The sequence below is a fragment of the Botryllus schlosseri genome, chromosome 1 (assembly GCF_051294905.1).
Source record: "Botryllus schlosseri isolate E-star chromosome 1, Bs_hap1, whole genome shotgun sequence".
In the NCBI taxonomy this organism is placed as follows: domain Eukaryota; kingdom Metazoa; phylum Chordata; class Ascidiacea; order Stolidobranchia; family Styelidae; genus Botryllus; species Botryllus schlosseri.
Genome location: NC_137236.1, coordinates 5,553,535 through 5,567,459, shown reverse-complemented (window position 1 = coordinate 5,567,459; position 13,925 = coordinate 5,553,535). Strand labels below are relative to the sequence as shown.

Below are 13,925 nucleotides of genomic sequence, written 5' to 3'. Positions count from 1 at the left end.
CATTTCAGAAAGGCCCATTTGAAATCTTCAGGCATTGGTATTGGCGTCCGCATTAAACAGAGTACTGAATAGTCAGAATTCATTTTGTAGAGAAGAAATGTCGGAAAAGCGGGTGAATATTCAGTAGTTAAATTTCGTATCACAGTTACAAATGTAGTGTTGGTACTAGGTTTTCTCTCCTCCAATATAGGAAAGTGAGCATAATTTTCTACAGATTTGTTTTGAATGTGCCTCAACATCTCATGTATTTAGTTGTTTTCCTCCTGGAGTTGCAAATTCAATTTGTTCAGATGTGACGTTAAATGTACCAGGAAAGCAAGATGAGATACCCATTTTCGATTACAAGATTATGAGTCGGCGATATTTGCGTTTTCGAGGAAAGTTGCTATTTCATATCTCAGTTCATACACTCGTGTAAGCATAGCTGCTCGACTCAATGAGCGAAAATGACAGATATAGGCCTGCATGACATCGCCATATTGATTCTCTGCTTCTAGTAATATCTGGCGTAACTGATTCAGTTATTGAGACAAAAATCATATTAACAGTTTTCACCATTGTGGTTAAAACACTATTCAGGTTTTTTGTCTCGGCACACAATGCCTTCTGGAAAATCAAACTATAGATAGGCTAACTAACATACGGAGGCTAGTTATCAGTGATGAGCATCGGAGCGGAGTCGGATTGGATTCGGAGCGGAGTTTTGCCGATTTTGTGACAGTCGGAGCGGAGTCGGAGTTTACTACTGATATTTTTTCGGAGAATTTCGGAGTATTGTAACTTTTGTCTCCGATATCTTTGGATAGCTCTGACCAGAATACACTCTTGATTATGATTACAAACCAAAACACAGACAGTTGACACCTTGTGAAGTTGTAATATGACTGGTAACATGCAACAATGATTGCCAAATGTATAAAAATCAGCCATCTGCACTGCAATTGGGGACTGGAGAGTGGAGAATACTATGAGACCAGCCATATTATCAGATTAATTTAGTAAAACACATTACCAAGTGTACCATGCTTGCCACTGTTTCGGATACTTGACGAGATTCATCGGAGTATCTCGGAGTCTGGGATTGAGGTCTTCGGAGTCGGAGGGAGTTTCCCTCAGACACTGAAGTTGTCGGAGGGATTCGGAGTCTCGAAAAGCACTATCCGCTCATCACTGCTAGTTATCTATAATTGAACAGTTTGAGATTCCGTCATTGCGTCAGAGATGTTCCAAGCGTTTTTGAAGCAATGGTAGAACACCTTTATTGTCACACCCCGTTAGAGTGGTAAACCCTTTAAAAAAAGTATGGAACACCTTCGGTTGCGAGATACACCCGTTTGATAAGCACTGTTCCAGTCTAGTTCATCTCCATCTCCTACTTCAACCACCTTCGTTTTATGGCGTAGCAATAGACTAATACGATGTAGGCTACTATTATATTATAGAAATTAAACATGGAACGGCAACGACCGATTTTGCAGCTTCGTTCCGCCTCACCGAGGCTGCAGTGGAGAACTGTTTTGCGTAAGCGACTGTAGGATTTCTGGCAATCCCAAAACTATCTTCCCTAGCGAAGAAATTATTGAATCTGGTCTTGATCGAAAGCTACTGTTGCACCGATTCCGAAAATATAAATTAAAATAATGATCAGGCACTGATCCACCAATAATCCGTCCTCCAAGTCTGAAATATCGGCATTGTTCGAACAATCGGAGTGTCGCAACGGGTCATTTTTATGGCCATTGTGTTGCGGTTACCCGATTGTTCTGAACGATGCCGACATTTCAGACTTGCAGGACAGATTCTAGGTGGATCAAAGCCTGATCAATATTTTAATTTATATTTTCGGAATCGGCGCTACAGTAGCTTTCGATCAAGACCAGATTCAGTAATTTCTGCGCTCGGGAAGATAGCTTTTGGATTGCCAGAAATCCTACGGTCGCTTACGCAAAACAGTTCTCCACTGCAGCCTCAGCGAAGCGGAACGAAGCTGCAAAATCGATCGTTGCCGTTTCATGTTTAATTTCTATAATTATATCGTAGCAATGCCGCATTTTTTTCATGCAGTGCTGCACTGCAGATTGAAACTCATTATGAAACGGCGGGCCGCATTCTTGTGATAACGAATTATTATGTCGCGGGCCGGACGATTTCGCTTGGCGGGCCGGATCCGGCCCGCGGGCCGTAGGTTGCCGACCCTTGATGTATAGGTACGTGCTGCGCTATGGATAACAGATTTAGCCAAAAGTCGGTATAGAACTGCGTTGGTTTTAAAGGTGTTACATCATGAAATGTCTGATGAAATTTGGTATGTTGTATTTTCATAATGTCCTACAACCGCGTACCGAGTTTCAGGGTGGGGATTTGATTATTAGCATGGTAATTCCGTTATTGAAGCTTACTATGTATAGGTACGTGCTACGCTAGCGAAACACAGATTTACGCAAAAGTGTATAGAGAACTGCGTTAGTTTTAAAGGTATTGCATCATGAAATTGCGATCAAATTTGGTATGATGCATTGTTATTACTTTTACTTCTATTTAACGGGTTTTCATATAAATCTGCTTACTTTTGTAACTTTGTTTTGTGAAGTAAAGAGTAGTTTACCGAATAAGTAGTTTACAAATTCCTACGATTTTTCTTGTTGCGTTCCGGGATAACATGTAATTTTTCGGTCTTTTTTATTTTTTATTTTTTAATTAGTATTCATTTTACAAAACGTCGTGTAAAGGTAAAGTACTTGTACATTTCGTAGTGCTCAAGTATAAGTTTTTAACCTGTTAACTTGACAAAACTTTCAAGTACTACTTAAAGTGTTATAAAATGTGAAAATGTGTACAAGTAGAATTATTATTATGTCATGAATAAGTAGTTTACAAATTCATACGATTTTTCTTGTTGCGTTCCGGGGATTTGCATAAGTTTCATCTATAACGTACAATGCGTTTACGCGGTCCAGAATGACTTATGGCGATGAAAAATAGCAAAAACGGTCTATTGAGCATTGAGCACGGTTCAAGAACTATGATATTCCTGTACTTGCACTTCGAAATGGTTTACTGATCGTCGGTTCATTTAGATACCTAAGCTACTTTAAAATTAGTACTCGAGTATTTGGCTCAATTATACTATCGGGTAGTTATAGCCAGAGGGATTCGATGGTGACGTACTAGTATAATGCACATTTTGGAGAGATTAAGTAAAGCAATGATCTCAGATAAATCCGTTAAATTAAGGCAGAAGTAGCAATTTACGAAGAAAGTTAGCATTCTAGGGCTATACTTCTGTTTAATACTGAAAATGTCATGAAGTTGAAGCGAACTGAAATCATAAACACTTTAGTATTAGGTCCATATACGCGATAAGCTACTTTAGTATTATGATGGTTTGGGATAAAATGTAATTTTTCGTGCTTTTTTATTTTTTAATAAAATCAGTATTCATTTTACAGAAACGTCGTGTAAAGGTAAAGTACTTGTACATTTCGGAGTAGTCAAGTATAAGTTCTGGTTAGCTAAATTTCGATGTCATAGAAATACCACAAACTGTGCTACTTGTACTTCTTCAGAGTACTCAATTAGGTTTTTAGCTATATGCAACAAATACTTTCGGGTGTTTTTGATATTGGACTGCTTCAACTCCATGATAATTATAGTATTAAGCAGAAATGAACCTACAATACGAACGTTTTACTTACTCGGAAATGGCTACTTTCACGTTAATTTATAAAACTTAAGTAAAGCTCACGAAATCAATAGTGTAAACGTCTCTAATGCGCTGAAAAAGGCAGAAAAAGTACTCAATACGCTAAATTTGAATCTAAAAATATTAATTCTCGTAAACGTAGTGGGTGTGGGATTCGAACCTATGTGAACACTTGTTCATTGAAACTTAAGTCCAACGCCTTAACCGCTCGCTGAAGCCAGTTCCGTTGCTACGATATCTGAGAAATCTATTAAATTAGGGTAGAAATAACTATTTCCGAGTAAGTTTCACGAAGTCTCGATACGCTATATTTAATCTAAAAATATTAATCCCCATAAAACGTACTGGGTGTGGGGTTCGAAGCCTAGAATAATAAGCGGATCGTGATTGAAAATAGAAGGAGGATCACTGGATTAACGTTTATAGAATACTCCGCAATGTAAAATTAGTATATACTGCACAAAATCCAGCGTGTAAGAGTCTTTACTGCATCGGAATAGTGTAGTTTTCTATCTACTTTACAAAATTTGAGCACGGTTCACGAACTATGATATTCCTGTACTTGCACTTCGAAATGGTTTACTGACCGTTGGTTCATTTAGATACCTAAGCTACTTTAAAATTAGTACTCGAGTATTTGGCTCAATTATACTATCGGGTAGTTATAGCCAGAGGGATTCGATGGTGACGTACTAGTATAATGCACATTTTGGAGAGATTAAGTAAAGCAATGATCTCAGATAAATCCGTTAAATTAAGGCAGAAGTAGCAATTTACGAAGAAAGTTAGCATTCTAGGCCTATACTTCTGTTTAATACTGAAAATGTCATGAAGTTGAAGCGAACTGAAATCATAAACACTTTAGTATTAGGTCCATATACGCGATAAGCTACTTTAGTATTCTGATGGTTTGGGATAAAATGTAATTTTTCGTGCTTTTTTATTTTTTAATAAAATCAGTATTCATTTTACAGAAACGTCGTGTAAAGGTAAAGTACTTGTACATTTCGGAGTACTCAAGTATAAGTTCTGGTTAGCTAAATTTCGATGTCATAGAAATACCACAAACTGTGCTACTTGTACTTCTTCAGAGTACTCAATTAGGTTTTTAGCTATATGCAACAAATACTTTCGGGTGTTTTTGATATTGGACTGCTTCAACTCCATGATAATTATAGTATTAAGCAGAAATGAACCTACAATACGAACGTTTTACTTACTCGGAAATGGCTACTTTTACGTTAATTTATAAAACTTAAGTAAAGCTCACGAAATCAATAGTGTAAACGTCTCTAATGCACTGAAAAATGCAGAAAAAGTACTCAATACGCTAAATTTGAATCTAAAAATATTAATTCTCGTAAACGTAGTGGGTGTGGGATTCGAACCTATGTGAACACTTGTTCATTGAAACTTAAGTCCAACGCCTTAACCGCTCGCTGAAGCCAGTTCCGTTGCTACGATATCTGAGAAATCTATTAAATTAGGGTAGAAATAACTATTTCCGAGTAAGTTTCACGAAGTCTCGATACCCTATATTTAATCTAAAAATATTAATCCCCATAAAACGTACTGGGTGTGGGGTTCGAAGCCTAGAATAATAAGCGGATCGTGATTGAAAATAGAAGGAGGGTCACTGGATTAACGTTTATGGAATACTCCGCAATGTAAAATTAGTATATACTGCACAAAATCCAGCGTGTAAGAGTCTTTACTGCATCGGAATAGTGTAGTTTTCTATCTACTTTACAAAATTTATACGATTTTTCTTGCTACGTTCCGGGATAAGGAAATTAGGAGTCCTATCTTCCCAATCGGTATGGAACAACATCAAAATCATCACAAAGCAATATAGACTTTTGCATGAATTCTGTTATGCGTTTACTACGGTAGTATGCGCACTTGCTTACAGGTGTCCAGACGTGGACTTTCTACTATATTCGCTCCTAACATTATAGCAGCACCCGACGCAGCTTACATTATTACGTTATAAGACGCCGGCGGCGTTTCACTGTTGGTTTAATCACCCTTATTCTAGTGACATGAAAAGGACTGAATCGTATGAAATGTGGTCACTTCAAGAATCACGATTTTTCATTAAGTAGTTATGTTTCTAGGCTACTTTTACTTCTATTTCACGGGTTTTCATAGAAATCTGCTTACTTTTATAACTTTATATTTTGTGAAGTAGAGAGTAGTTTAAGGTTATGTTTGTCTAACCTTGGCGAGTGCTATTGTCACACTAGATCACCATCTTCAAATCATGGCTATCTCAATGATGTTGACTAAATTTTCGGCTTCAGAACGTGTTAATTAGACCTAATCGTTTTAACGCAGGGGTTCGCGTACAGGCATCGATAGAGTTTGTATAAATAAAGCCCTGCGAATCGCACGCCTACGGCTATAGTTCGTTCGATTATTTTTCACCTTGGGATTAGCGTATATGCTACTAAGCTGTTACGACTTTAGAAAATTCTACAATACTATTCGGAACGCGCACATGCGAGTGATTTGTTTCTGTAGCTCGGAACTGGAGAATCGCTTGCCTGCGTCTAATGAAAATAAGTCGTAAAATGTGGAGGCTGCAGAGACAGTAACTTGTATACATAAAATCAAGTTTAAAATTATGGTCGGATGAGTTATCTCTGACCAATAGAGTAATATAACCGCCTATAGTTTAGTGGGGTATTGCTATAATGTATATCCAAACAATCGTTGCAGACTCTGAATGTTACCTAGGTCCTTATCACAAAAAATCATGCATCAGAAGCGTAGGGGTTCATATTATCAAGTCGCAGCGCTCAAAATCGCATTTTATATTAAGTAATTAGTGATGATGTGTAGAATTTTGATATTAATAATATTATCCGGAGAATATAACCTTACATAGACATCATAGTTTTCGTATTTATGTATAATCTGAATAGGAATTTAAAGACATAGTCCTAAATACACATAATAGAAAATCTGTCGATTCTAGCCAAGGTAAGTTTTGACGCAGCAATCATAAGTCGTAAAATGTGGAAACTACAGAAACCGTAACTTGTACACATAAAATCAAGTTTAAAAAATATGGACGGATGATATTAGTCCTAAATACACATAATACAATATCTGAGAAAACTATCAAGATGCGGCAATCAATGCAGCGATGATATAGCAATGGATGGATGATGTGGCAATAGGTGTGCTATAGGTGAGGCAATGGGCGGATGATGTGGCAATGTAGGCGTGGCAATTAAGCGACGTGGCGTAATTTGATTGGCCTGCACGAAACGATACCACCTTCACTACTTATACCTATATCTATTAGTACTGCCCGTTCAACTGGAAAGTTAGGGCACATTGCATTGAAACAGCAGTGACGTAATCTTAGCAGTAGGGCGATTTTTTTTTGACATGTCAAAAAAAGTCAAAATTAGGTCAAATTGTAGCGTTAGGTCAAAATTTGTCAAAATTGTTTACAAAATCAGACATTTTTTGACCTCAACATTTCGTTTGTATCGTAGATTTTGCGCTGTCCGTGAACTTATCATTTGATAATTTACAGCCTGTAGCCTATACTAGATAGGCCTACCGTTGTAAACGGCCCATCGTCTGCTCATTGTGAATCATAAACGGTCAAATGAAACAAATAGTGACATGGTTTTATGGTCAACGTACCGCAATATCCTAACTGAAGCAAGACTGCTTGGGCATTGCATGGTTCTTACATCAAGAAGCGCAAGCTGAAAAATTGTGATATAGACAACATTGTCAGAATGAAGCAACACGGTGCATCGCCAGCAAGCAGTGTGCACACAACTTCAGTGTTGTCAGCTAACAACTGCTGCTGCTGAACGTTCTTTCTCCATTCATGGCAAGCTATGCTTAGTAAAACAGACACTTTCTACCCTAGATAGCGCAGTGGTATAATCTGCGGCTGCAACACCAATGGGTGTGGGTTCGATTCCGACCGAGGTCGACTTCATAATTCCGATAGCTAAGTGTTGGAGGTTCACCTAGGCTCCGCCTCGCCACCTCATCCGCGTAAGCGGTGTCTTACAAAAAATCCTAGAGGTGGACCGTGCTATATGTTGGCAGTTACGGAAAATAATGAAGAATATCGGCCTGGTGTAAATGACCATAGTAGTTGACAAACCATGAATACCACAAAACAAACAAACAAAACAAACACTTTCTACACGAGAATGTAGGAAAGTATCTTTCGTTGTACTAAAACAAGTTTTAATTATTCCACCATAATACGTAATGTAACTACTGCAATTCTTCATAGGGCAAGATTTCGTTAAAATACTAGTTTTTTCATGTAAAAATGTGTCAGTTTTTGAGCCAAAAACGTTCTTTCAGGCCAATCTACTTTGTAAGGACAGACAGTTCCAACCAGAAATGAAGATAAGCAGTACAATTTTGATATTATGTGCGAAAACACCTAATTTGCATACGTGAGGTCAAAATTTGGTCAAATTTCAGTTTTTTTAGGTCAAAAAAGTCAAAATTTAGATTTTTTAGGTCAAAATCATCCGTTTAGCAGTCTACTTACAAATTTCCTGCAATCCTAATTGAAAACTCCAGACTCCAATCCAAGCAAGAGTATTTTATAAATATAATTTTTTTCATAAATAGATTTCTCAATATTTTTGTGGGGGCCGCAAGAAAGCTAGCTGGGGGCCGCGGTTGGGAATCACTGCTCTTGACGATATCCGCCTACATTAAACAATAAGACTACATTACAATGTAATATAATGATTTTTACACTATCATTGATGAAGTCATGGTGATTGCTCCGTCTACAATCTTATAATGCTCTTTGTTTAAAATAGTTCCACTCTTTCATGCATTGCAGATGTTGATAAGCGAACCAATTTTATATGCTGAAATGCTGAAACTCGGTGAGTCTTTTCCCTAGTGTCATAAAGAAAAGCATGATTTGGATCCAGTATCAACTATTGATCACGACTTGAAAGAACGCCAATTGGATATATATTGGAAAGCATTTACTGGGAATAGTAACCTCAAGCAACATATAAATATGAATGCTGGCATCAAAAATGTTGAATCTGATATATGTGGTAAATCATTCACTCAGAAGGGTACCCTCGAGCGTCATATGGATGTGCATGCTGGAATAAACAATCGTGAATGTGATTTACATGGAGAAGCATTCACTAGGAAGGGTCACCTCAAGCGTCATATGGATACGGATACTGGCATCAATAATCATGAATGTGATGTATGTGGGAAATCATTCACTAAAAAGCCTTACCTCAAGAGTCATATGGATATGCATGCTGGCATCAAAAATCATACATGTGCTATATGTGGTAAAGCATTCATACGTAAGAATCACCTCAAGAGTCATATGGATATGCATGCTGGCATCAAAAATCATACATGTGCTATATGTGGTAAAGCATTCATACGTAAGAATCACCTCAAGCTTCATATGGATATGCATGCTGGCATCAAAAATCATAAATGTGCTATATGTGGTAAAGCATTCACTGAGAAGGGTACCCTCAAGCGTCATATACATATGCATACTGGAACAAAAAATCATGAATGTGATGTATGTGGTAAAGCATTCACTCAGAAGGGTACCCTCAAGCTTCATATGGATGTGCATGCTGGTATACACAACAGTGAATGTGAGGTATGTGGTAAAGCATTCACTCGTAAGAGTCACCTCAAGCTTCATATGGAAATGCATGCCGGCATCAGAAATCATGTTTGTGATATATGTGGTAAAGCATTCACTCGGAGAGGTACCCTCAATTTGCATATGGATAAGCATGCTGGAATTAAAAATCATAAATGCGCTATATGTGGTAAAGCATTCACTGAGAAAGGTTTCTTGAAACTTCATATGGATAAGCATGCTGGCATCAAAAATCATGTTTGCGATATATGTGGGAAGGCATTCACTCGTAAGAGTTGCCTCAATCGTCATATGAATATACATACTGGAATAAAAAATCATATTTGTGATATATGTGGGAAAGCATTCACTGAGAAGGGTACCCTCAAGCTTCATATGGATATGCATGCTGGTATCAGAAATCATGTTTGTGATATATGTGGGAAAGCATTTACTAGAAAGAGGCACCTCAAGCAACATATGGATATGCATGTTTGCATCAAAAATCATGGTTGTGATATATTTGGGAAGGCATTTACTCTTAAGGGCAACCTCAATCATCATATGGCGGTGCATGCTGGCACCAAAATTCATTATTGTGATGTACCGTAATTACCCGTGTGTAAGACGCCCCTGCAGTGCCTGTGACGCGATAGTTCAGACCAGTGACGATATGGTGTGCACGATCCCTATCACAGATGTGATTGCTCAGCCCAACGATTAGGCATATATCATGCGAACCAGGCTTGTTGGAGAGTCGACTGTTTGGGTCTGTCGTTGACGCTATAAGTTAGCGAGTGTAGTTCTTAAGTCCTTTTCAAAGTGATGCTGACTGTCGTGTGCTGTTTCAGATTGGTGCGCACGTTCCGATGTAGCATTCACATCCGGTTCATCCGAGCTCTCATAGCGAAAGGGACATCGAACGTTTTCAATCCTTGGGGAACAATTCTGGCATGAATTTCGGTTGACGAAATCAAATGTACCGACCCGCAATTGGCCGACTCGACCTCGACCTCTACAGCATTCAATCGACCAGACTAGTGTTGACAACAAAATGCGTAGCCGCGTACGAAATACCAGCTACGGTACTGCGAGAGCACAATTCCCAGAAATCTGTTCAAAGACAGACCAGCCCGAGAATCAAAACAAATATTACGCTGTTCACCACACCTGAAAGTAAGAGCCAGACATGCCAGACCCATACAAAGTCTGCCTTGGACATACCACAGCATGCAGATGTCCCTCAGCTATTGAGTAGTAGACGTGCACTGCGCGACTGAAGGATACGTCGATCATGCTCAGTGTACCACACTGATCGAAATATATGTACCTTTTTATTTGCCCCACTTGTACATATTAGCGGACTAAGGGTATGTTGCTTACCACTTGAGTCGCGCATCATATTGACACAGAGGTGGTTAGTACAATTTCAGCATGGCATACCTGTACAAGTGTACATATTGGTGTCCAGGAATGCTGTTTGAAGTTAGATATCCTCCCTTGGTGAGCAGTTGTGCCACTCTTGATATTTTTGAGCCACCAATGGGAAATATTGAGTTATTTCTAGCATTTTGCCTAGAAATTGTGTACAATTTGTATATTTGTTGTGTCTTAGTGTTAGTTGTGTCGTCACTTAGGTAAAAAAAATATTTTGAGATTAATGCGTTGCCATTGTTTCGATAATGTGTTGGTGTATTTTGTTAGGCTTGAATAGCCTCGTATTTTGTTATCCTAACATTGTCTAGTACTCTAGTATGTTAGAGGCCAATAATTGTGTCAGGCAGTTCTATATCTCAATAAAGAGTATATGTTACTTTTCGACCCCGCCTATGTCATTGCAATTTTCGCGTTGGAAAATTACGTCTCAGTAAAGGAACGTATCATTGCAGTACTGTAAAAATCATCTGTCACCACTCGATTCCGTCAAGACCCATTAACACGACGATGTTTAGCTGCTTGCTCCGTCCTGTAATTGCCCTCAACATTGAATATATTTACTACTTGTCTCTCGCTATCATGCCATGTAAGCTTACGTATCTCTCATGCTCATTTTTGAGACACATGCAGCATATTGAAGTTACTTATTCGATCAATACATGTGAATGAGCCAACAATCGTTCTATATATTCGTTGAAGCTGGCAGGGTACGAACTAACGCCATATGCCGTTGCATCCGATGAATCTCGACAGTATAGCAGTGGTTATTCGAGTACGGGCGGCATATGGTTTAAATCAAAGGTGTCAAACTCAATTTGCGTCGCGGGCCGGATTCGAACCTTCTCATCGCTCGTGGGCCGCACCAGTCAAATGATTTCAAAATTGTACCTCCAAATCCGTGACCTTGTTTCTCATTCGGATACTTTATTATCGCTCCTTTATGTAAAATAGTATAATACAATATATTACGGATCATGGGGTATATTCTAGTTGGACAGTTATTTGCAAACAATGTTATTTGCTATAATACGGTGACTGGGAGGTTGAATACAGTTATAAACTCTAAAACAGTTGCTGGTCCCTTATTTAGTCGTATACTGGCCTCAACTCTGCGTAACCTATACGTTAGGACGAATACAGGGGATTTAATTGTAAACGCAGACTTTGGAAGTTGCTTCATTATTATTAAATCGTGATTCGGGTTTCTATTGAGGCATGCGACGTCTTGAGTTAGAAGTGATGCAGCAGTGCAACCACATATATTTGTATTATATTTCTGTGTAACTATTTTATTTTCAATGTAACCTGAATATAGCGGCATTTTCGCTTATGTAGATAATTAATTATGACTCTATTTTTCCAATAAAACTGAACTCCGTATCCACTTTTTTGCCTTCTCTTAATTGGGTGTCAATGTAAGCGACTTGATCCTAACGGTAATACCACAACACCGCTGTTGGATATGGTTATAATGGGCCTGAGATGAATTACTCTACATTTGCCATCGCGGGGTATTATTTTGTGGAAGTATTTCCTACAACATATACCAACATTGATGAAATCGTCTGGTGGGTTTGACACCCCTTGATTAAATGTAGGTTGCGAGCGCTACCAGTTATCTATGCATATATTAAAAAAGGAGTATTTTATTGAAAATTTTGTTGCAGAACAACTAAAAAAACATGTATCGTCGTTGGGCGTGAGTCGTGTTACCGATCTTATCTTCATTATCAAACCACACTGTAGTAGCGACACTTCTATGTACCCATACCAAATACCGCGACCTCGGATGTGCACAAATCAACCATAGGATATCGCGCGAAGCGCCAAAAATTCGACAAATATTGCATACGTTATTATCACTTGAACAGTCATGACCCAAAATTATACCCTTCATGACCCATACTTTAATAACCCCTGCTCTGTCGTGCTCAAAGTAATCACGTCTAACGCTCGCGTAGCCGAGATTTTAGGGTTTTGGAACCACTCTTTATTTCAAACTCAAATACCCGTTGTTTGAAATTCAGATGTAATCTCCCATATTTCGTAGCTGATATACATTTGAGCAACTAGAAACGAACATGTATATGTGTGTTGGCCTCATCGCTTGACGAAATGAATCCCTCTCTCAGTCAACGCCAAAAGTGGGCTATAACTATGACACCAGTTGTTCACCATTATCATTTTGAAACGGTGGCATAGTCAGCGTTGGTGAATGATGGAGACTTTGACTCGAAATATTAAACTTCCTCAATATTTATCCTACGGCCAGAGGTTGTCAGTATCAAAGTACTTATCCTTTTGGGCAGTTACGCTACTTACTCAAGTGACCTTGTATAATAGACTACTACTAAACAGTTTTCCAGCAACACCACTTATTTGACGCACTTGGTATCTTGACAAGTACAAAGTATTTTTAAAATAAAATTATCAGGACAACTGGGCGAAACACGACCTGTACCACGGTAACTGAATATATCTCGCAGCTATTTGAAATTTTTCGTCTTCCGCGAAGATCCATCTTGCGAGTTGCGATTTCAAAAATAGACACTGCAGACCGAACTGCTCATAAATGAAAGCTCAGCCATATCAGCTTTTTGAAACTACAGTACTTTTAAGATCTTTCATTATGTGCTTGCCTAATGAGATGTCTTCAAGATTGCTAGTTCTACTCGTAATTCTGTGGAAATGTACCTCGAGATCTTAAAACGGATAGCGAGGTCATGCCACGTTTGACCAGCCCTGCACGCCAAAAAAACAAGGTCAAACACAAAGCCTACGTCACAAATTCAATCCGACACACGATCTCTTTGGATGAATACAATCAAGTCTTTTTACAAGAGAAAGTATTCCCTGCGAAAGCTGCTATTGATATACAAGACACAACAATTCGAAGTCAATTTACACTAAGTCTATTACATAACATCCACGCGCTACAGAATTGTAATATGGCTACGAACAAAACATTTATGTTATGCATTAATTGATTCACCCTCAGCTCAAAAAAGAATCAGTTGAACAGCTTGAAGCGATTCCATTTGCGAACAGAAATGTATTGCTCCGTGTATCAAGCGTGTCATGAAAATTCATCTAAAGTAGAGTCTTCAGACATGAGTCTTTCCAAGATACAATCTGCGTATCGTGGGC

General features: G+C 38.5%; 2 protein-coding genes across 2 annotated transcripts in view; both read left to right on the top strand.

Moving 5' to 3' along the window:
• LOC145433781 (uncharacterized) overlaps positions 1–13,925 on the top strand; it is a 358,802-nt gene that overhangs the window by 187,655 nt on the left and 157,222 nt on the right. The gene's annotated exons all lie outside the window — the stretch shown is intronic.
• Positions 8,446–11,455, top strand: LOC145434926 (uncharacterized). Its single transcript, XM_080312186.1, has one exon. The coding sequence runs from the start codon at positions 8,736–8,738 to the stop codon at positions 9,951–9,953; it is 1,218 nt and encodes a 405-aa protein (XP_080168312.1). The 5' UTR covers positions 8,446–8,735; the 3' UTR covers positions 9,954–11,455.

What these genes read in the sequence shown, in the direction of transcription:
- LOC145434926 (XM_080312186.1), top strand. Translation starts at nt 8,736, where the DNA reads ATGAATGCTGGCATCAAAAATGTTGAATCTGATATATGTGGTAAATCA.